A 24,294-nucleotide genomic window follows, 5' to 3' on the forward strand; every position below is an offset into this window, starting at 1 on the left:
TGTGATTAAGCAGCTGATAGTGGTCAATAGAGACAGGCCAATCCTCTTGCAAGAGGTGGTGCAAAACAACGCTGCTCAAACTACAGCAGCTTCACTTGGAACCTCTGTCATCCACCATATTCACCAGACCTTGCACCAACTGACTACTGCTTCTTCCAGGCTTTGGACCAGCAGTCCCCAACATTTTTGGCACCACGAACCAGTTTCTTGGAAGATAATTTTTCCGTGGACTGGGTGGGGGAATAGGGGGGTGTTTGTATGGAGGGGGAGATGAGGCAGTAAAAGCTTTGCTCACTGGCCCACAGCTCACTTCCTGCTCTACCCGCGCCCCACCGTTTCCTAAGTGTCTTGGGGACAGGGGGCAGCAGAGCTCTGAGGCCCAGTCCCTAACTGGCTGCAGAAGGTACAAGTCTGGGGGTTGGGGACCACAGCTTTGGACCACTTCGTCCCTCCACTCCCCAACTTCTACTCTGAAGGAATTTGGACCACTTCTTACAAGGAAAAATATTCAATTCTCAACAAGCTGTGGAAAATGCCTTTTGGGATTTCATTGCCACTCGCTCTCCAGGCTTCTCTGCTGGCATAAGCAAGCTACTGTTAAGATGACAAAACTGTGTCAGTAGTTTAGGCACATACTTTGATTAATTGTATTGCTTCTTATTTGAGATATAATAAACTAAACTTTTGAAATAGAATATTTCATATTTAATGACCTAAATACTTAACATTGATGTTAAGAGATGTCGGAAAGAACTAAGTAACACTAGTTTGACTTTCCTGTTGCTTTTAAGGTAGACAGAAGCCCAGGAAATAGAATCTTCTAGGAAAGAAGCCCTTCAAGGAACAAGAGGATCTCACAAAAATTCATGGTGGGGATTCCCGTGACTTCATTAAGAATGAATTCAGGGACTCTATTACAGTACTAGGGTCCCAGACAGTTAAGGAATCTAATGTGTTTCAATAAAGCAGAGATTTCTGGGTTGGCCTTGGGATGTATATCAGGAGTGAGGATTTAAAATTATTGCTCATTTTCCTGAGGAATGAAAGCCTGGCTGTATGTTGGTGAGCTCCACGTAGTCCTAGTAAACCTGGCAACCTGATTTGGGGTTTTGACTGGGGGAGGGGGACAGAGGGGCAGACCGTGCAAACTACTTGGGGCAATGGCAGAACAAGGTTACCCATCCTCTGTCATTCATGGAAATAGGACATTTTATCTGGCAGAGTGAGCTGCCTAAGACATGCTTAAATATGTCGTTAAAATCAAACACCCTTACATGTATCACAGCAGTGTTGTCAATAAAAGGAGGAAAATGGGGGCTGGGAATGAAGAGGAGCAAATGCAAACCCTATTGTCCTAGTAAAGAGGAAGAAGACACAGCTGGACTGGCTTCTGGAACATAAGGAATAAGACAAAAGCAATGGCAGGTGACAGTGTTTACTTGTTATTGATAGCTACTCTGGACCGGGAACAGTGCTGGGGAGAGGGCGCCATGCTTCCTGCTTCCAAGGCGTCTGCAGTCCAGGAGAGGAGTAAGTGATACTGCGCTGGGGCAGCACCAACCAGGCCGCAGGGTCTTTACGAGGAGCCTCTAGGAGGAGTCAAGGAAGGCTTCCTCAAAAAAGTTTGTGGAGTGGCGGGGGAAGACAAATGAGTCCTGTGGTATCACCTGGGGCTTTAAGGGGAAGGAAAGGATATGTGTGAGGGTGAGTGTAAAATGGGAGACCGGGAGCTGGGTGTTATGGACGCGGGGGTGGGGGAGGAGTGACTAAGATGCGTAACAGGTAACCAAGGAAGCCAAAGAGAGGAAAACGCTGGTGTTGTAAGAAAGCAGTGAAGTTAGCTCCCACTGCCAAGAGGCGGTAGGTTGCCCTGCTTACGAGCAGGTGGCCCTGCCATGGCCCGTGAGGACCAGTCAGGGGCACGGCATCCCTGGGGCAGACGAGCCAGACCCATGCCGAGGCGCAAGGACCATGGCGTGGGGTGCCACGCGGGAGCTCAGTAGGGTGGATAGGGATGCAAAGGCAGGAGCGTAAGCTTTTCAGAGAAGGCCGGAGAGAATATGAATGTTAAGTCTGGAATAGCAGGAAGCAAGGCTGAGTCAAGAGTCTCAACATGAACAAGCAGAGCAAATGTCCATCACTCAGTTGCTAGAGCTCTGAGGGAAATCTGGCAAACCCAAGGCTGAGAACAGTTATTTATATGGGACGGGGCCGTGCAGGGACACATTTCTAGTTTGGTGGGTTAGGGAAGGAGTGTAAATTTGCAACAAATACTTCGTTGAATGCACATCAAAAGAGAGCAGAAGAGCCGCCTCAGCTCCAGGGTTAGTGTGTGTAGGGGGGCAGGGGGAGTGTTGGCACCAGGCTCGACAGGGATTTAAGACAAAGACTCTTGGATCTTTCATCCTGCTCTTTTGGGACAAGTACTATTAGTAGTTTAGACCAAGACTCTTCCCTACCAGCTTCGCAGAAGTGTCTATAATGAAGGGACAGAGCAGCAACGAGCCAGGGGAGGCTGACAAGCCAGGGGCCACCGGTTTAACGAGCAAGACACATGTCATGTTCTAAGCTCGTGCTGTGGAAAAGGGATTACCTTACAGGCTCAACTTGAGCAGTCAGAGAACCAACTCAGAGTCGTCTTGGGGAATGAAAGCAGAATGAATGCCCTCAGGAGAAGGGAACAACTTGTGAGTGCCACCTTAGAGGTCGGGGTCTTAGACCCTGAGATAGCCCTGGCTCTGAAAGCAGCAACTGCTGTAGCAAGAAGAAGAGGAAACAAGGGATCAGAAAACCTTTGGTCCAGCCCTTTACAAGTGAAGCGGGATTGAGTGGGGGAGGCTGGCTTGCCAAGGTCCTACAGCGAGTTTCCAGTAGTTCCCCATTGTCAAGCTGCCCTGGGTTCACTGCAAGAGGGTTAAGGCAAAATAAAACAACAAACTAGCAAAACTAGGAAGAAGGTACATTCTTAGACTTCCACCAATGAGGACAGTCATGACCACCATGGGGGCCCTGTATACTGGTGTTCGCCAGTGTCTGTTATGTCCTCATCCATAACCCTAGGTTGATTTGTTCTGAAGCCTCCCTGTAATTCTCACCAGTGTAGAGCTTCACTCCCCAGCACGGCAGCCACTAGCCATGTGTGGCTATTTTCATTTAATTGTAGTCAAAATTTAGTTCCTCAGTCCAGCTAGACACATTCCAAGTGGTTAACAGCCAGTGTGGCTACTGTCTGCTGTATTGGACAGCGCAGAGGCAGAACACGCCCATCATCGCAGCAAGTTCTACTGGACAGTACTGATCTAGAGCTGATGGGGCTGGTACCTTGTAGGTGCTTTACAAATAGTTGCATGAATGGGCCTCTGGGCAGCTTACCATTACTAGCAAGAGGTTTGGTTTCCACTCTCCTCCCCTTTTCCCTTTCTGGCCCGCATAGCCAAGAAACTCCAACCTGCCGGGAACTCAGGCTGGAGTCTTGAGGTCCACATGGTGGAGGATGGAATCTTGAGGCTCTGGGGAGGGCCAACTCCCAGTTCCCGAGACTCACCAGGCCCGCTCTAGCTGCAGCCAGAGCTGACGGCAGCACCCAGAGATGATGGCTGTGGGAGCGAGGCTGGGTGAATGGGGCAGGCTGTGCTGGCTGGGGACACACTGACCCACCAGGCTTCAAGTCTCACCACTCAGAGCATGAGGGAGTCGCACCCCATCTTTAACTGCCCCAGAGTGAGCTTCTCACCACAGGATAAGGTGAGTGGGTGAAAGGAGCTTGAGGGGAAAACAGAAAGAGCGATGTGCTGAGGCTCCAGTTCTCCCAGAGGGTCAGAGAGAGGAGCCTCATCTAGGCTGGAGGGCAAGTAGCCCTCATGGGTGGGAAGGTAGTCAACCGGGAGGACCGTCAAGGGACTGGTTGGGTTTCCTGGCTTTGCTTCGGGGCCCCTGCTCCCCAGCACCCCGTAGAGATCCACTAGTTGTCTTCTCTCAGCCGGGAGAGCTTGCGGAGGCAGTGGGCTTGAGGCACTGTGCACTGTGTCTTCCTCAGAGGTACGGTGACCTTGGACTCCTTGTCCCTGGTCTGGCCAGTAAGGCTGATGGGGATGTCTGAAGACTGGGGTCACTTGATGAAGGACTTCATTGATCACCAGGGGCTCAGGTTCCTCAGGAGCGGGCCAGGCTGTCAGGAGCCTGTCCAGGGGCAGTTGTGTCCTCTCCTGAGAGAAGGGAGGAGAAAGAGGCTCATATTGCTGTGTAAGTGACCTGGACAACCTACTTCTCTGGGGTTCCCAAAGGCCTCCCAACCTGCACTGCCTACTCAGCCTCAGGTGGAACACGCGGGCCCTTGACGTTGCGAGGTAAGAGAAGCTGTCAGCCTTGTCAGGGAGGCAGAGAGGCAGGAGCCAGGGACTCCTCTCTACCTCAGCCAGTGAGTGATGCACGACCGGGCTCGGCCTTCAGCCAGGCTGTTTCTAACGTGGCTCCAGCGCTGCTGCCTGCTTTTCTGCTAGGAGAGAGGGCGTCGGGGTGCAAAGGAAAGGCTGGGCTTGCCTCTGGGGACGGAGGTGGGTCACACTACACAGGTGACAAGGTGACACTAGAGCTGAACCCTGAGAGACTGTGGTGTTTTCCAGGCAGGCAGGAGGTGGCCAAGGAGGACTGGTGTATTCTGGAAATTGCTGGTTATTTCTTATCGCTGGCAAACTGAGGCTTCAGAAATAGGAAGGGGTCCCACCACGAAGGCCTTCCAAGGGATTCCAAGGGGTCTGGGTTTTGAGAGAACTACTGGAAGTTTCCAGGGTAATATTCCTATCAGATCTCTAGGATAACTTTCTTGAAGAAATTTTTCATCCCCTTTTCCTTTCAGCTAATTTTGTTTGTTTGAATTAGCTTACCCTTTCGTGACTTAGTTACTTCTCCCTCTTACTCTCTCTTTCTCAGCATCCTGTGTCTGTCAGCTTTTCAATGTTCTTATCTCTTTCCTTTCCAGACTCGCTGCCCATTCCCTAGGTCAAGTCCTTGGCACTTTAGTAACACTTTTGCTAGGCTTTGACCGGGCTCTCCACACCCCCTAGGAACTGTCTTGCCCCCGATGCCCGATCTGTCTAAAGCAGAGCCCCAGAGCCTGTGCCGACCGGGGCTGGCGTGTCCAGTGACGAGCCCCGCCTCGGCCTGGCCGTCCAGTTCCTGCCCTTCCCCCACCTCTCCGTGTTTCCCTTCGGAAGCTGCGTTTTCAGCCATGGTCCCAGTCTTACTAAACATTAAACTCCTCCCAGTGCCACCAACACTTTCACCCCCACCGCCAGCCTCCACCCTGTCTGCTCCTCCATCTCCTGCGTGATGTCTCCCCCTTCCACTAAGCCCCTCGTGACTGTTCCTTGCCCTGGACTCCAAACATAGTGAAGAAACCACCCATCGGGTCCGTGGCACGTGATGCTTTGGACTATGCCTTTTCTTTATATGTCTGTAAGCCATCTGCACGCAGGGACCATGTCTTAAGGGAGGAGTGGGATGATAAAAAATAGGCTTGGGACAAGACAAACCCTGGGGACTAGTCCCAGCTCTGAGGTTCTGTGGCCTGTGAAAACGCAATCAACCTCTCTGGGCTTCAGTTCTCTCATCTGTCAAATGACAAGTCGTGCAAGAGGGGTTTGGTCTGGATCTACCTCTGATGTCCCCTCCCTTGCCTTGGGCATGGCAAGTGTCAAAAAAGTGAACGACAGCACCATGTCGGGACAGATTTCTGCGAAGGGCCCTGCCAAGCCAGAAGGTGTGCGTGCGTGTGTGTGTGTGTGTGTGTGTGTGTGTGTGTGTGTGTGTGTGTCTCTGGGGAGCCTGCTCTTTTCTGATCACTCCCCAAACTGGCCCCGGCACGTTGGTCTGGCTTGGAACACGGCTGACAGTTCCGGGAAGCAGAGCTGCCAGAGTGCTGCTGCTGCAGATGGGGGACAGTACACAGGACGCGGAAACGGCTCACTGCTTTCACAAGGTGAGGTGTTCGCCTCTGCGGTCGGTCGTGAGAGCTTTGGCAAGACTGAGAGAGGCTGCTTCTCAGAGCTTGTGCAAAGCAGGCCCTCTGGCTGACAAGTCCTGGGGGAAAGCCTCTTAAACCACGGTTGGCTCAGGAACCCCACGGACGCTATTTTAAGCTTTTACAAGCTGGATAACATTCCAGTGATCGCCTTCATGACTCGACCTTTTCCTACAGAGCTTTAAGGCACCTGGATTTTCAGCCACAACTTAAGAAATGGCAGGAGGAGGTAAGGCTCGAGAGCTCAAAGCACATTGGCTGAAGTGGAGAGATGATGGTGTTTCTGTTGTCTGCCTCAGCCTAGCACCAGGAGAGCAGCTGGGTTCTCTAAAAACAGTCTACCCACTTCAAGGGTTCAGCCTCTGAGGCTGCCTCAAAGGCCATCATCTTGGAGGCCCTATTTAAGCTACTTAATTTTTAAGATTTTCTAATTCACTGATGATTTTTGCAAAAAAAAAAAAAAAATATATATATATATGCACATAGCTTTCTTTAAAAATTTTAAAAGTTAAAAGATAATATATAATAAATTAAATGGCCCTCATACTCCCAACCTCCTCCCCAGAGGGGGTTTCATATCAGTTTCATATGTATCGTGGAAGACTTCCAGAAACATCCTGTGCACATGCTGCAGAGGTATAGACGTCTATAAAATTTCCCTCCTTTTTATGCAAATGAGACTTACCTTTAGACAATCGTTATAAACTTTATCTTTTTCACTTTTAAGTACCTTGGAGCTCTTTAGGCACAAACAGATCTATCTCATTTGCTTTTTAGTAGTTGTGTCAGATCTTGTTGTATGGATGTATCCAAAATGTTTAACCTGCCCCCCAAGTGGACCTTTACATTATGCCCAAGTTTTTGCTTCTGTTTATAATGCTGCAGTGAACACACTTACGTTATGTAACCTTGGGCATGTGCCAATTTGTTACCCCCTTCCTGTCTTGCTTTCTCTAACCCTTTGTGCATCTTTCTCAGCATCGCCCCTGGGCTTTTTACAGCCCCTTCCGTGGCTCTGTCTGCCCCTGTGACCCCTAAGGAGAAGTCGACAGAGCCAGTCATGCCAAAGCTACCAGCTTATAACCCAGGTGACTGTGACTGACCCAGACCTGCCTCCAGCGATGCTATTTCAAGCTTTTAGGACATGGGACTGTGGCATCTCAGCATTGGAAGACATCTGAAAGCTCAGCTGGTTCACGCCTGGTACCTGAATCCCCTCTAACGGTAGCAGTGGCATCCTTAGAAGGCCTCACGGCTTGTCGAGTGTGTTCCTGTAGATCAGTACAATATTGCCACCGCGTGAGGGCCTGGTGGGCGAACACCTGTCTTAGTCTGAGTCTGTTCAGCTCGGAGGTGTAGACTGCTGCAAACACTCCCCTCACCCTGTGCTTAAAGATCTTTTAGAATGTATAGCGCCATGCTGGACAGCACATCCTGCTTGGATAGGAATCCAGGACCGACCATTTGCTAGCTGCTGACTAATGCTGGGCAAGTTACTTAGTCCTCTGTGCCTCAGTTTCCTCATCTGAAAAATGAGGATAATAATAGTACAACCACATAAAGCTGTTGTATGGATTAAATGTTAATGTATGAAAATGTTTTTACAAGTGCCTGGTACATAGAAAGTAATATATAATAGTAATATAGTATATAATATAGTATATAATATAGTAAAATATAATAATAACTATGTGACATATAATTATATATATGATATATAATAGAAAACATATAAAATATATTATATATTAATATATGTGCATATACTGCTGTTATTATCACTATTCTTGTTATTGTAACTTAACAGTCTCAGAGGAGACTTAAAGTATGGGTCTTCCTGGGAAGAAAGTGAATGATCTTTGTCTTGTTTGGTCCACATGCTTTATGTGGCATCTATTTCTTCCTCACAACAGTATATAACGGAAGTATTGTCAATTCTTATTTTACAGAGGATGAAACTAGGACTCTGATAGTTGGGCAAGTTGTCCAAGAGTCACACACATACTAAGTGGCAGAGGCAGGGGTGGCCTCCAGGCCTGATTCCAAAGGCACTAAACTGTAATGACTTAAATTCCTAAGGCAGACGTGGCTGGGATTGGCTCTTTCCCTGAGCAGAGGCCTGGACCGCTGGCTTTAATCCAAGGAAGGGTGTGGATGACAGGACACACTGGGTAGTTGAAGAGAAGCAGCTTGGAGGAGAAGGGATCTAAGGCCTGAGAAAGCCCCAGGCGATGGGAGGAATATTGGCATCACTTCCCTCCCCTGTTCTCCCCTTAGATACAGCCTTGTTCCACATCCAGACCCTCCACCAGGGAGGGCCTGTCCCACCCAAGGCAGCTCCCTTCACTTCCTCTGCTCTAGGCGCTCTCATCTGTCAGCTGAGCAACCTTTCCTTCTTTAAAACCCTTTCTTTACACAATGGAATGACGTACTGGCTTGCTGCCCAAACCAAGGCAGTGTGGGTTCTATTTATCTGTTCTGTGCTCAGACAGGAAAATCAAAAGCTTCAATTCTGTTGAATTTTAGATGAGTCAATGCTCAGGCTAGTGCTCAGCAAATGGCAAAAATACTTGCTTTCTTATTCCTTTTGAAGTAAGTCGAGCGAGATGAGGAAGAGAATGAAAGACATACTGAGGAACAAAAAGCTATGGGCCTTTTAGTCTGTTGGTTACAAGCTTCAGAAGATTCCTGTGCATTGGTTGCTCTTGCGTCCAGGAAGAAAGTGAGCGTGATGACTCAGTGTAGCTCAGCGTGAGCGCCTTCCGCTCACCCGCAGAACTCAGCACCCAGGCTTCCTGTAACTGCGGTAGAAAACTTAGATGTGACCGCTAGAACCCCCTCAGCTGACACAAAGGCGTTATCCCTTACCTCCACAATGGGGTATTTCTTGGCCCAAGTGCTATTTGCTGGGTCTGGAATTTCTTTGCTACACCACTGAGGTCTGAGGGCTAAAAGGAGAACAAACACCCTGTAGATAAGGAAAAGAGTGACATGCGGTTAAGTGTGCACACAGTGCACGGCAGCACAGATTCTGGGTGCAGTGATTTCAGTGAGGGGTGGCTTTCGTATGCAAATAAGTAAAATATAAACACTGAAAGCAAAGATGATGCATCATCCAAGGTTGGAGTAGTTTTCTGCAAAGTTTGGATTGATGATAAAGAGTTAAGATGCAACCACTTGGGCTTTGCTAAATAAACTATGGGACGTTTTCTCAGCGTAATGTTTAGCAGTCTGTCACTATCTAGCCATGCATTCATTCAACAGATATTAACTGACCCCCTAATATGTGACCAGCACAATGCTACACGCTGGGGAAAGAACAGTGAACAAGAAGACATGGTCCCTACTCTTACTATTTAGCTAATTAGAATATTTACAAAGAGCTCATAATGACAGGTACATTATTAAGCTAAAAGTAAAAACAACAACAACAAAAAACCCCAAAACCAAAGAGAATTCAAAATGGTATAAATAGCCTGAATATAACCATGAAAAAAATGCCAAGAAAAAGTATTATAGGAAAATATCTGCACTGTTAACGGTGGTTGTATTTGGTGATCTGAGGAAATATAGGTTTTTTATGATGTAAAAGCAAAAAAAAATCCCTAAAAATGTTTCTTATAAATGCATGTCACTGAAATATTTTGATTATGTTTTAGAAGTCCAAGACCAATATGAAACATTTTTAATGACTTGGCTTTGATAAGCCTTGATGTTTTGTCAGAAGAGTGTGCTTCTACAACTTGTCTAACATTTTGAAGTAAGAGATGTAGCCATGTGACTAGCTCTTCTCCAGGGACATGAGAGCGAGGTGTCTGTGATTTAGCACAGATCACGTGGACGAGGGCACTGTCCCAGGGATGGCAGGCCAAGTAGATGGAAGAAAACTGGGTTCCCAAATGATTGGGTGGAGCAGAACCACCCACCAACCTGGAGGCCGCCCTCAGTACTATTACCTGGGAGAGAAAGCAACTATTTCATTTAAGCCACTGTATTTTGGGTCCTTTTTCTTTTAAACAGCAGCTTAGCCCTCACCCTAACTGATCCTCACTATGTCCATGAAGAGGATGCATGTGATTCTAGCTGACTCTTTTTGAATTAAACTTTTTCAAAGTCTAGCTAGACAGCGAGCTTTGCTTTGAAGTATCTATCACACACTGGATCTTCAGTGAATGTAAAGCCTGCTAGACAAGTTCAATGGCTAGTAGAATGACTTTGAGCTAATTTTATTTTAATCTTTTCTATTCCTTTGCACAGCATCTGAAGAAAGCTTTGTGTTGAATAACTAACTCATTAAAATTTTTTTCTTCACAAAATAATACAAGTTTAGTAAGAAAATTTTAGGAAATAATAGTTTAAAAAAAAAACTAAAATCACCTATGATTCTATCCATACATACAAACACTACTAATATTGCGGTATACATCCTTGGGGCACAGGAGTAACTGCCATCTAATATCCATTTTCCCCTCTTTCTTAGGAAGAGGACCCTGATTTACTGGGATGACAATGAACTTGGCTAAAAGACCACAATTTTAAGCCTCCTTTACTTCAGCAATTTCTGACCAGTGAGATGTTATCAAAGGTGTCATGTGTGACTTATTGATGGCTCCTTAAAAGGGAAGTGTGGGCACCTTTCTTCTTTCTTCCTGTAGTGGTAGAATGCAGGCAGGATGGCAATAGCTCCTGCAGCCGTTGGTGAACTTGAGGTGAACTTGAGGATGGAAGCTAATGTTGGAACAGTGGAGCATAAAAATAGACGAAGCCTCAGTCCCTGATAACTATGGAGCTCCTACATCAGCCCTTTACCTGAGTGAGAAACTGTTAGCTAGTTTAAGTCATTTTGCCTTTTATATTAATATCACCAAATGTCATGCTGATAAAGCTTGCATATGTATGTGTGTATGCACTATTTTTAAGAAATGAAAGTACATATTGTTTTGTAACATGCTTTTTGAACATAATATAGCAAATATTTATATCATTTAATTTTCTACATCATCTTTAATGGATGCATAATACAGTATGAGATATATTTTGATTTAGTTAATCAATTCCTTATCACTGGGCATTTAAGCTGTTTCAAATATTTTTCTTTTGTGAACAGTATTTCAGTGAACATATTTTCCACCGAATATGTGCAGACATCTATGACATACTTAGAATAAGTTTCTAGTTAGGAATTATTAGGTCCAGAGGGATATTTTTAAAAATTTGACACATACTGTCGCCCAATAAGGTTGAATACGTTTAGTCTGCCACCAGCAGTGTATGAGAGCATGCATTTCCCTGACCCATAGCAGCAACAGCTATTATCATTAAAAAAAAATACATTCACCAAACTGAAAGGTGTAACCAACTCACTTTTGCCGGAAGTAACGCATTGAGAAAATGCCCACCATGATGATAGCAATGCAAATGCTCGGTGCCACAAACACCTTCCAATTGGCTTTACCTGAAAAGTTAGTAAATCTTGTGACTGAGTTATCTTCAGGGAACATTTCAATACACTGACTGTTGGGTGAACGCTCCAGGCCCTACCCACAGCTCCTGGGCAGCTGGGCTCAGGAACAAGGCCAGTGCGTTTTTGTCCAGTCAGTGAGGGACCAGGCACCCTAAGGGGCTGATTCTACGGTTCTAAGAAGAGCACCAGCCCTGCCTCTCACAGGGGCAGAAGAAAGGGGGTATGGAATACAAAACACCCTGGTGACTGGGAGCCCTGAGTTCTAGTCCCAGCTATGCCACTAATAGATATGTGATCTGTGGACCTCAGTTTCTTGATCTATAAAATGTGAATGATGACGTCTACCTTGCAGATGGTTATGAAGGTTAGAGATGACGTATTTAAAGCATAGGGCAATGTATCTGAATATAGCTTCCTGAATATATGGCTATTAATTTTACTAAACCGTGGGATATGCCCTCTACCCAGCTTTGAATTTGTGCCTATTCTTTCCCATGAAAAGAACTACAGCATTTCACTGCCTGTTGGAATTGTTCATTAATTCATCCAACATGCACTGAGTACTGACCATGCACCAGGTTCTATTAGGAGCTGGGATACGAAGATGACTAAGACATGGGCTCTGTTGTCTAAAGAAGTCCTGAGTGTAGTCCAGGAGATGGATATGGGAATGTCTGAGCAATAAACTGCAATGCCATGGCATATGTGTGAAAACAGGGGCATGGCCAATACATATAGTCATTGTCACAGAGAACAGCATGGGAAGCTGCCTCAGGAGTAGCTGAGGAAGGTTTTGCAAAAGGCACGATGTCAAACGTTTAGAGTTCGAGGATGAATTGGAGTCAGCTAAGTGGACAAGTTAAGGGAGACCAGACCAGACAAAGAGAATGTCGCACAGCCATGGAAAGAGGGAACAGCCAGTACTTTCAGGCAGCTGCAGGTAGTCTGCTGAGATGTGTGGCAAAGCATAAAGCTAGGCGAGTAAGAGGATCCTGCAGTTTGAATTCTAGGTTGAAGGCCCTTAGGAAACTACTGATGAGTTACTACAAGAGATGGAATGTCAGCATCTGGGGGCTTGCAGAAAGATTCTTCTGACTGAGTGAAGGACAGGCTGGGGGGGACCGTGAGCAGGAGGAATTAGAGGCCAGAGACCTGTGAGGCCCCGTGAGGGGTGTGTCAACAGGGCTGAATGGGGGAATTTATGGAGGCAACCTTTTTTCTACCCCACACAATCAGTGGAATCTGACATTTCTTCAGGATCTGCCTTCCTTCCTGGGCAGATGGGACACGTTTGGAGTAGCACCAGGAGAAAGCTGCTGAGTCCTTAATCCATCTTAATTGCTCACAAGTTAAGTTTCATGGGCGTGCTGGGGAGATGAGAAAAGGGCTTGTCAGCTTTCCCAGCGGAGTTTCCCAGTGGCATAGAACAACGTAGTCCTGAATGATCAACTGGATGCTCTCTACCACAAAATGAGGACAGCTTGATTTACGCTGAGAGCAGATGCCCATGAACGTTGCCAGAACAGAACAGCGTAACTTAGTCGGTGAAGGGAAGCCCATGTTAGCTGGGTCACTTACTCGTAAACTCAAATTTAACTTAATTTGAGAAACCAAATCTGAGTTTGATTTGTAGTTCTGTCACTTAAAACCTCAGTGCCCTTGAGTAATCTTTCTGTGCCTTACTTCCTTCACTTGTAGAAAGGCATAAAAATCCCTCACCTTTTATTCATTTCATACTGAGTGCCTAGTAGTATGGGCCATGTAATTTTCGAAGGAGAAATTAGCAGAAGTATGTGTTACAGGTTGAATTGTGTGGCCCCCACATCCATACGTTGAGCTCCTAAACCCCAGTACCTCAGAATGTGACCTCATTTGAAAATAGGGTCATTGCGCATATAATTAGTTAAGATGAGGTCACACTGGAGTAGCGTGAGCCTCTAATCCAATGTGACTGGTGTCCTCATAAAAAGGAGAAAATTTGGACACACAGAGGATGTCGGATGGAGGCAGAGATCTAGAAGCCAGGGAACATCAATGATTGCCTGCAAACTTCCAGACGCTGGAAGAAAGGCCTAGAGTAGATTCTCTCTCATAGCCCCCAGAAGGAACCAACCCTGCCAACACCTTTATCTTGGACTTCTAGACCCTGGAACTGTGAGACAATAAATTTCTGTTGGTTAAGCCACTCCGTTTGTGGTACTTTGCTACAGCAGTCCCAGCAAAGTGTTTAACAGAATGACTGTTGCGTAAAACTACCTGATATACAATAGCTGCTATTGCTATTGTTGATGTAATTCTCTTCATTCATTGAACAGATATTTAGTGAGCAAGTACTGTGTACTGGGCATCATTCAAGGCCTTCAAGATAGAGATAAACAGTTATCAGTCCCTGCCTACCAGATTCAGAGTTTTTGTTTGTTCGTCTGTTTTTGTTTTTGTTTTTTTTGTTTTGAGACAGAGTCTCACTCTGTCACTCGGGCTGGAGTGTTGTGGCATCATCATGGCTCACAGCAACCTCAAACTCCTGGGCTCAAGCAATTCTGCTGCCTCAGCCTCCCAAGTGGCTGGGACTATAGGCACCTGCCACCACGTCCAGCTAATTTTTCTATTTTTTGTAGAGATGGGGTCTTGCTCTTGCTCAGACTGGTCTTGAACTCCTGTCCTCAAGCGATCCTCCCACCTTGGCCTCCCAAAATACTAGGATTACAGGTGTGAGCCGCCACGCCCAGCCTGGATTCAGAGTTTTGAGTAAGGGTCAAATGCAGTGCATCATGGAAGGACTATGGAGGTGCATTTAGGAAAGCTTCCTGGAAGAGGAAATATTTTTGCTAAACTGTGAAACATGAGTAGACAACTGTCTCCAAGCAGACACTGGAGTGGCAGGGTACTCTAGTTAGAGGAAAGAGCAAGTGCAAAAGTGTGATAGCAAGAAAGTAATTAGTAAATTAAAGAACATATGATAATCTCCATGCCAGCGGTAGTGGGAATGCATGCCTGTGTTAAGAATTAAGGGTAGACATGCCATCTTCAAAGTTGTCTCTCACCTGGCAGACAAAATTCCCTCTCATTGCCTTGGGAACTTTCACCAGCAGCTGTCAGAGCTGTCATCCACAGGACATATGTCACCCTGGGCTGCAGGCTGTTTATTGGATGTGAATTTTGGGAGACTCTATAGGGAATTTCTGAAAAAAAAAAAAAAAAAAAAAAAAAAAAAAAAGTAAAGAAAGAAAGGCACGTATTAAAGGAAATGATTGAATGAGGGTTTTTACTCATTTTTACTCTTTTTTTTTTATAGCTTCTTATATATGCCCGAATCATTTTTACTCTTTAATGCTTCATCTAATTTGAAAGAAAAAAGCACTTTGCTGTTTGAAAATAGTCCTAATTCCTCAGCACTTAATACTTTAATAGGCCCTAGACACTGTTATTATGGATGTCTCACTTCATATCATATCAAACAAATTAAATGTTTTTTCTGCAGCAAAATCTTTTGAAGGAATTTTTGTTATCTTGATTTTGAAATTATTTAGCCATAGTAACTCCTTTTATTTCCTATGACTATATTGTTTCCAGTATTTATCAGGTATATTAGGGAATTCTTGAGTAGAAAATGAGATGTACAAATTGTATTTAAGGTACTGAAATTTTTAAGAAAGCTAAGTTTTTTGATTGATGAAATAGACATTCACTCAAGATTTTTAGAGTTAAGATTCTGCACTTTTCTTTTCTCTTTTTTTTTTTTTTTTTTTTTGAGACAGAGTCTCACTCTGTTGCCCGGGCTAGAGTGAGTGCCGTGGCGTCAGCCTAGCTCACAGCAACCTCAAACTCCTGGGCTCAAACAATCCTCCTGCCTCAGCCTCCCGAGTAGCTGGGACTACAGGCATGCACCACCATGCCCGGCTAATTTTTTCTATATATATTTTAGTTGACCAGATAATTTCTTTCTATTTTTAGTAGAGACGGGATCTCGCTCTTGCTCGGGCTGGTCTCGAACTCCTGAGCTCAAGCGATCCACCCGCCTCGGCCTCCCAGAGTGCTAGGATTACAGGCGTGAGCCACCACGTGCAGGCTCTGCACTTTTCTTTTCGTAGGCTCTGGGTCCCAAGCTTATAGGGCTTAATGTGATGATCTGCTTCAATTTGACATAAAATCATTAAAAAGTAGAGCAATGGTACTTAGACTTATTTGGCAGGCATAAGCCTAGATTATCCATTCCTTATGCTCTCAACACCCCTGCAGTTTTCTCTGCAGGGAAGATTTTGTTTTTTGAGCAATGTACTAATGCTGTTTTTCTCCTCCGAGAAACATGAGTGTCGATGGATGTTAGCAAACAGGCAATCTTGTCCTCCAGTGACCTGCTGGGTGTGGGTTTTGGAGTGACCTCTCCACAGCTGGTGAGGACTGTAAAGTCAAGGTCAGCACCTGCCAGCTCATGGAGTTGACCTCACCTGTGCTGCTGATCAAAAGGGGAAACTAGAACTCAACACGTTGTGTCTCCACATCATATACTGGCTCACCAACTCCAGGGAAAGTCAGATGATGTCCTGCATGCTGAATTCATTTCAAAAGTCACAAATGTTTATTTATTTATTTTTTATTTTATTTTATTTTATTTTTTTTCTGCTTCACAGCTGCAGGAACACAAATATTTATTGAGTGCCTACATTGGACGAGGCATTGACAATACAAAAGCACAGAATCTGCCTCAAAGAGTTTACTATCTACTAGAGAAAAGAGATTCCTTAACACTATCCCATTCCTGAGTACTATGGGTAATTAGCAAGACGGAGCCCTGTAATACTACCTCCAGTCCACCCAAAGCAGCTGAGGCCTGAGCCGATAATTTAATAGCTGTGATATCAGAGCAATTTCTGTATTTTACATTTTGTTGAGAAAAGTCCTTGTGGAAAATTCCCAAGTCTCCTCTAGCCTGGTGAAATTGCTTGCACAGACTTAAGCTATATGACTGAGCTCAAAAAGCCCTTTTCCTTTTCCTAAGGCAGGGGATTAAAAAATTAATTTAGAGAGGCCTTCTTCTGCTCATCTTGCTGCAGCAAAACATCAGCGAGCATCAGGGAGTAACTGTGCAACTGAGTGAGGGCATCCTTCGCTCTGGGAGTGAAATGAGATGTTGGAACAGAGGGCAGGGATTTGTGTGGTTTGCTGGGCCGATAAAGTTTATACGCACACACGTATATTGGAAGAGCAAAAATAGAACCTCTATGGGTGAAGCAGTGAGGAGGATGTTGTCAGCAGTTTGGTTGGCAAAATAGGCTGAGTTGTGTAATAGGAGAAAGAAGTCAAGACGTCCAGCAGGAAATACTGGTCCTGCTGCCTCTGGGCCCTGATCTCTGGCAGAGATAAAGGAGGCCATTCAATCCTTGGCGGTCTGAGATTTTAGACTCAGAGCGGTTAAATGATAAAGACACCAGTTTAGGAAAATGTGATTGTTGCCAATCATCTGAGAAGCTGTAGGTAAGAAGGCCACGTGGTGCCAGGCAAAATAGCTGCATTGTTACTGGAAATGAGTTTTTACCTAATGATCTGTACTGGGCTTAACAAAGGGTAGGGCAGTATTTACCCATTTGCTTTTATAAGCACCTGCCACATGCTTGGCTGCATTCTAAATGCAGGGGAGACAATGGCGAGCAATTGCCATGGCTTCTGCTCTCATGATGCTTAGAGTCTGTTGGCAAAGACAACAGGTAGTAACAGAGTATGACGTGTCCTCCAGCAGAGAAGCGTGCTAGCCACTGGTCCATCCGTGCACGCGGCAACATAGCCAAGCTTCTGAAGGGGTGGTTGTGCACCAGAACCACCCATGGAATTCACTACGATGCAGATCCCAGGCCCCACCCCGGCTCTACACCTCACCTGTCCCACCAGGGGAGGGCTGAATGCCCTATGTGTTTTGCTCCTGCTGCACTCGGCATGTGGCCTTAGTACTGCTGCCTGGTCAGTGGCGCCGAAACACAAGTAAGATGGGGCCCCTTCTTCCCTACCGTGAGGGCTTTCTCTCCTGGTGTCCTTCTCCCTCCTGCTCTACGTGCTACCTCCTACCACGCTCTAGAAACTGCCCTTGTGAATTCGCCTATGATTTCTGGCTAACAACGTGATAGGCAGTTGTCATTCTTTGATAGTAGCAGTTACATCACTTTTGTGTACTTTTCTGTCTCCATACATAGCTGTGAGCTCTCTGAAGATAGGCAACGGGTCTTACTCATCAAGCATTTACCAAATTAAACAAAATTTAATCTAAACTGGCATAAACTAGGACTGTAAATCTGTGCTGTTTCTTGCCTTTTAACTCATTTTAAAAATACCCTCACATGGGCTTTAGAGTCATCAGATTTGTGGCAATGTAAGGTAGGTATTTTCTCCAACATCCACGAGAGAAGCTTCAAGAACCCACTGACCGTGTTGATCTTTCTGGCTGTAAACAGGCATCTCAGTTTAAACTCCACCAAAAGGAAAATTATTTGGGGGGCAAATTTCACATGAAGCATTTCAAATGGCCCAAGAAGAGGTCAATTGATTCCTCACCTCTTGGGGTGCATTTCAGACTTACCCTGACGGGCCTGGGAGAAGCAGTTCTGTTCAGTGATACATTCTGTTTACCAAGAGTGGATTAAACAAATGATCATCGGGCCTTATAATAGAATACTATGGAGTTGACAAAAAAGAATGAGGCAAATTCACGTGGACTTATGTGGAAAGCTCTCCAGTAGGTGTTGTTGAGAGGTAACAGCAATGTTTAGATCATAGAAAAAAATCCCAGATAGATTCTTGTATATGGCATTCAATTTTTTTTTTTTCCTGGGAGAACATACAAGGAATTGCTAACAGCCTAAGTGTGAAGGAAGGGAGAATTTTCATTTTATATCTTTCTGAACTATTTGAATGTTTGTACCATGTGCAAGTATTATTTATATAATAAAAAACTAGCTTTTAAAGTCATACTGCAAATCTCCTAAGGTCAAGAGAGATTACCAACTCTTAAAGCTTCCTGGGTAAAAATTACCCCTGCAGGCGGCTCTCTGGCAGCTACATCTCAGGGTGGCTTTGTTCTATTATTCTTGGACTTAATAACTCTCATAAAGGAATGAAAATGTTCCTTATTTATGACAAGTGCTCCTGAAAGAAGGCCAGCTGCTTACAAAGTGAAGTTCAAGAAAAACAAAAGCTCTGAATAAATCAAAGATTGGAACACCAAATCTGGCAAGTGACTTGGAGTTGCTGAACAAATGAGAGGTCCATGAAATCATCTGAGACAATGCTCTAGCCGAAATCATCTGAGACAATGCTCTAGCCAGAGTTTATTTTAATTGCTTTCGTTTTACAGTTATAGAATGATTACGGGTCATAAAGGGTTACTTAAACCCTTTTATTTTGTCCATTTTAAGGAGAAGATAATATGCTATGATGGTAATTACCAATGGGGGTATTTAAAAGTTGTCCAAATGCAATCCTTGTGAACCTCTAGGGTTTATACAGTATTGAAGTGTCTTTATTGCTTTCGGAAATGCTGTCTCTCCATAGGAGTAAGCCCCTTGACAGCTAGTCCATTTACTTCATCTCTGTATCCTTAGCAATTTGCTTGGCACATAACACCTATTCAATACTTCATGTGTGTGTTTAGATGTCTTTTATATTTCTTCATTCAATTAATTTCACAAATATTTATTGAGTACTTACTAAGTGCCAGGCATGGTGCCAGCACGCATGTGTGGATATACATATACACCGGCTTGTGTTTTCCTGACATCCAAAGAAGGCCCCACTGCATTTGGTTCTCACACGTACCACAGAGCTGAGGTTTGGAATTGAAGTCCCGTTCTTTCCAGTATATCCTGTAACTGAGGATGCAGCCCATCTGTTCCTGGGCTGGAATGCTGTTCCATGAAATTAAAATGCTCCCCTTTTCCTCTGTGATGGCATTAATGTGGGGGCCACTCAGTGGTGCTGTAGAGTAGAACACAGGAGGCTTCTGTCAGCCTTCAAATCCACATCATTAAACTAAAGCAAAATTTTGCTAAAGGTCCAAAGACTCACCCTTGTGCTTGGAGTTACCCAGGATGGAGCTGCATCCTCCTTGATCCCCTGACAGTGCATACACACGGATTTCATAACAGATGTAGGGCTTTATGTTCTCTGCAAGGAAAAGGAAGTTCTTATAACAGGCATGCCATCATCAGTGAGTCACTACAGGGAGCCATTTTAATCTCTGATACAGATGTATCCAAGGTCTTTCTTTCCTTTTCTTAGTTGGAAGATGGTTCAAGCACAGTCTGAACTGAGGGTAAAGGGATGACCTATGTCACAAATTCTCAGCATCCTAGTTGCCATGACATGGTTTCTGGAAGTCACTGTTCCCAACTTCCACATACGAGATCAACCAATCAACCAACCTGAGTTTCTTTCCATGTAAACAAACAAGGTCACAGTGATTAAGAAGGAGATAAAACCTATTCAAATTCCAAAAATGATTTAAATATTATGACCACACAAACACATGCACACAGACTGCTTTTGGAAAAAAAAAAAAAAAACAACAAACTTGCCTTCAAAAAAAAAACACTTTGACTTCTACAAATAAATCATTTGCTGTTTACAAGAAAGTGAGGCTGGAATTTTGCAGCAATACTTTTCTGATTCCATGATGCTTATCAGGATCTGATGGGGCAGGTGACACACCCGGGCACGACTAACCAGGGCCCTCTGGGCGTAATCTGACTCCTTGTTACCCTCCTCCCCCTCTAGTGTTCCAGTGAGATCTTGGTTGCTTCATAGCCTGGAAGATTTGGAAGGTACCTGGGAATGTTAATGCTCCTTTCCAGCTTTTAAAGTGCCACACTTTGCAATTTTCTGTCAGTCATGAAACTTACTGGCAAGTCCTTCTTCCCTGACAAAACTTATTTCTAAGAATCTCAGATTTCTACTCCCTGTGAAGAAAAGGACCCTCTCATGGATACTGCTCAAGATATATCTTTAAATTCCAAATTAAAATTTAAAGGAAAAAGAGAGATAACCCCTACTAGTTAACCATAGTATCAGGTGGCCAAAGTTAGGACTCTCTCCAATACTGTTTAATGCCCTGCTGATGGCTAGCTAGGGTCCTCTACACTGACAGTTGATGAGGGTTTAACATTTTCTTTTTTCAGAAAGAAGAATTTTATATCATAGGATAATTTACTAAATTGCATGTGTTTTATATGAAAATCCATTGCCCCTTAAATATTCCAGCAAGTAGGCAGCACATAAAACTCAGTTGTGCAACCAGTACTGTCAGAAGAGACCATGATGAGATCAAAACACATGCCATGGGTGAATTCCAATTTGAGTTCATGAACCAAGTGAAACAGAGAAAAGGACACAGCTTAGTCTTGTCATCCAAAGATTCCTCATGGGTGGCATTGAGACCCAGAAGCCCAAAGGGCAACATGGAATATGAAATCGTACTTCACTTGGGAGGGGCTTGTGAGTAGCTTTTGGCTCCCACTGCCTGGCTGTTCTGTCCCGAAGCACGGGAGGGGCCAGCCAACCACTGTGCCACTGGAGGCGTGGGAGTTCCAGATGAGGACATTAGGCAAATAGTTCCATTGCATTCTGCCATGCAAAATGTGAGTTCAGGCAGAGGCCTTGGGAAATGCTACATCAGAAGCTGTGGGTTTCTTCTTGTGAATGGTGGGGGGAAGACAAGGTGGCCCCATAACACAGCTGGCATTTCCCTTTCCACCCAGAGTAAACCCTTCCTAGCGAGCCTGTTTACTGGTTCTGACCTGAAGACTCCTGTTTTACTGGCTAATTCTTGTATGGAGGCTCCCTAACGATGTCTGCTCCCCACCTCAAAACCTTCCATGGATGAAACCCACTCCCGAGACTTTCATTTCCTTTTTACAGTCTGGACCCAATTTCCAGGCTCATTTTCCTCCATTCCTGTAGATACATGCAAACCTGGCACCCTTGGGCACAGTCCCTGTCTCCACGATAATCTCTTAGGTGGTTTTTCTGCAGAAAGCTAATTTCACCTCTCAAGTGTGGGAAAAGGCAAACATTAAGCGATCAGTAATAAGGAGTAATCCTAGAGGCAGTGAGATGGTAGCAGGCAGAAGAGGAGCCCTTGTTAGTCTAGGCATCAGGGAAAGTTTTCTAGACACCACGATGTTACATATTTGTAAAAGGAGTGATTCTATATGGTCAGAAGTTTCACCCAGACAGGACAGAACTGGTCTCAAGTCCAGGCTCCACCAACCTATAAGCCAGGAGCCGGGCTGTATTCTGGCCCACTCCAAAACACTCACCTCTGCCCCAGCCAGACGCTGGGGAAAGGCTGGTGAGGATCCAATGACAATGAGTGATTTTACTGATTGGAGAGGGCCATTTTGAATTTATCATAAGTATGAATTACTTAATCTTTAAGTGTTAGATCCAGACTGTAACATCAACATAAACTAATAGCTAACCAAGTGTTTCTAAGCAGAACAACTTTAATTAATAAAGTTATCATTAGTATATTGATTTGATTCAAATGAATATTTCTAAAGTGCCTAAAAACATTTTATTTTACTGACTATGGAAAACATTCTTTCTTGCCATCTATTTTAAGGGATTTGCATAAAATTATAAAATTTCTAGAAGGAAGGAACTGTAGAGACTAGATAGTTCAAACTCTCCCACAGGGGTAAATCCTGATACAGCTTACAATGTTTACAATTTCATAGATGCCTTTTTTTGGGGGGGGACAGAGTCTCACTCTGTTGCCCTGGCTAGAGTGCCATGGCGTCAGCCTAGCTCACAGCAACCTCAAACTCCTGGGCTCAAAGGATCCTTCTGCCTCAACCTCCTGAGTAGCTGGGACTACAGGCATGCGCCACCATGCCCGGCTAATTTTTTCTATGTATATTTTTAGCTGTCTATATAATTTCTTTCTATTTTTAGCAGAGACGGGGTCTCACTCTTGCTCAGGCTGGTCTTGAACTCCTGAGCTCAAACAATCCACCCGCCTTGGCCTCCCAGAGTGCTAGGATTACAGGTGTGAGCCACCGTGCGGGCCCACAGCTGCTTAAAGTTTGGTAAATGCTTTTTTTAAATCCACTCTTTCTTATGATTTGATGGGCACAACAGCCCTGAAGGAAAATCGGTTCCATTACAAAAACTCTAGGGATAGGGAAAATGCTGCTTTGAGAGATAACCAATTGTCCTGTTAAAGACCATCCAAGGTAGGAAAGTTCTTTCTCAAACTTGAGCTGCCATCTGCCTTGTAATTTCCATGCTCTCCAGAGCAACAAAGGAACTATACCCTTTTCCATGTACACATCAAAACCAAGGACAGCCATCAAGCCACCCCACCCCCACCCCATCTAGAATTCTCTTCCCTAGGTTAAATGGTTTTCAGATTAAAAGTTCCAGACTCTCAATGACTTGCTCACCTTCCTCTGAGTGCTTGTTGGGTTATCTAAGGAGCATTCTCTTTAAGGGTAGTGATTACAACTTAACCTACTAGGAATCTAAGCAGCTAGACTATGAAGGAAGCACACAGTTAAGGACGGACTCACGTATAATCACACAGTGTGTTCTGTTATTTCATTTTGTATAAATCTTGTCAACTTAAGCAGGGTGTGTATATCTGCCTAGACAGTCGTAATGATTGTCGTGGTGTATAGAAATATTATAAGATTTAGAGCTTGAAAATCTGTTAAAATCTTAGCTCTATCACATTTAATAATAATAATGATAGCTAAATTATCGAGCACTTAAAATGTGTAAGGCATTATTCAAAACATTTTCCATATAGTAATTCAGTTAGTCCTCACAATAACCCAATGAGGTAAGTAATATTATCCCCATTTTTCGGATGAGGAAACTGAGGCACAGAGAATTTAAATAATTTTCCCTAGATCACATCAAGACTCAAGCCCAGGTAGTCTGGTTGCAGAACCAGAACTTTTAACTACTACGCTGAACTCATGCTTAAAAATGCCATTAACTTCCTATTCCAGTAGCTATAGCTAAACAAACAAACAAACAAAAATAGACATTAAGTCCTGTCCAATCATTTTAATATATTTTCAGATGTGTTCTCTCACTTGATTCTAACCACTGACAAATTAGGAACCTGAGGACTATAGACACCAATTGTCATATAGATAATTTTGGATTTATTATTACCCAAATAATCAGCAGCAGAATTGGGAATGAAGGACATCCTGGTTTCCTCCCCTGTACGAAGGGCGTAAGGACTCTACCAGCACATGATTGTTTTGTGAATTAAGTGAATTCCTAAAGATAAAAGTGCCTATGGCACTGACCAGGTGGTCTACGGCTGCAGCGGTGTATTCTGCAGTGCTGTCTGGGTGGACTCTACGTCATCACTGCCCCTTTATCAGGCAGCCACGTGTCATTGAAGGCAGATTCTGGACTCTTGCATGCAGTTTCCCCAAATTCATATGAACTTAGTAACCCTCTAGAAGGAAGGTGAATAATTAGGTACCTGAAATCAGAGCAGACACATTGTAGGGGGGACTCCGCAGCCAGTTTAGAGGGGGCTGTGTGTCCCCTCCTGCACGGAGCTCCCTCCATTCCACCACGTACTCCTGAACAGCAGAGGGAGCTTTCCTGGGAGGCTGCCAGGTCACCACAATGTTGTCCACGCCCCCTGAGTCTGCAGAGACCTGGCGGGGAGCCAGCAACTCTTTATGGGGGAAAAGAGAAGGGACAAAATTAAAAAGAGGAGAGATAAAGATATTAAAAAAACAGCTCATTCCAGCAGTTTTAGGAAGAATTGATTTTTTTTTTTATGGACTTCAGGATC

At 44.6% G+C, this 24,294-nt stretch overlaps 1 protein-coding gene across 1 annotated transcript in view; it reads right to left on the minus strand.

The window, feature by feature from the left end:
• Nucleotides 1-2,950: 2,950 nt before the first annotated feature.
• Nucleotides 2,951-24,294, minus strand: part of IL12RB2 (interleukin 12 receptor subunit beta 2) — a 79,851-nt gene continuing 58,507 nt past the window's right edge. The window contains exons 10-16 of the mRNA XM_045547791.1: nt 23,974-24,174; nt 19,536-19,634; nt 19,287-19,445; nt 14,528-14,665; nt 11,384-11,474; nt 8,888-8,987; nt 2,951-4,205 (exon numbers count right to left, since the gene is read on the minus strand). Coding sequence (XP_045403747.1) covers nt 3,678-4,205; nt 8,888-8,987; nt 11,384-11,474; nt 14,528-14,665; nt 19,287-19,445; nt 19,536-19,634; nt 23,974-24,174 — 1,316 coding nt within the window. The 3' untranslated portion in view covers nt 2,951-3,677. The remainder of the gene's footprint in view (nt 4,206-8,887; nt 8,988-11,383; nt 11,475-14,527; nt 14,666-19,286; nt 19,446-19,535; nt 19,635-23,973; nt 24,175-24,294) is intronic.

This window comes from Lemur catta, chromosome 3 (assembly GCF_020740605.2).
Source record: "Lemur catta isolate mLemCat1 chromosome 3, mLemCat1.pri, whole genome shotgun sequence".
In the NCBI taxonomy this organism is placed as follows: Eukaryota; Metazoa; Chordata; class Mammalia; order Primates; family Lemuridae; genus Lemur; species Lemur catta.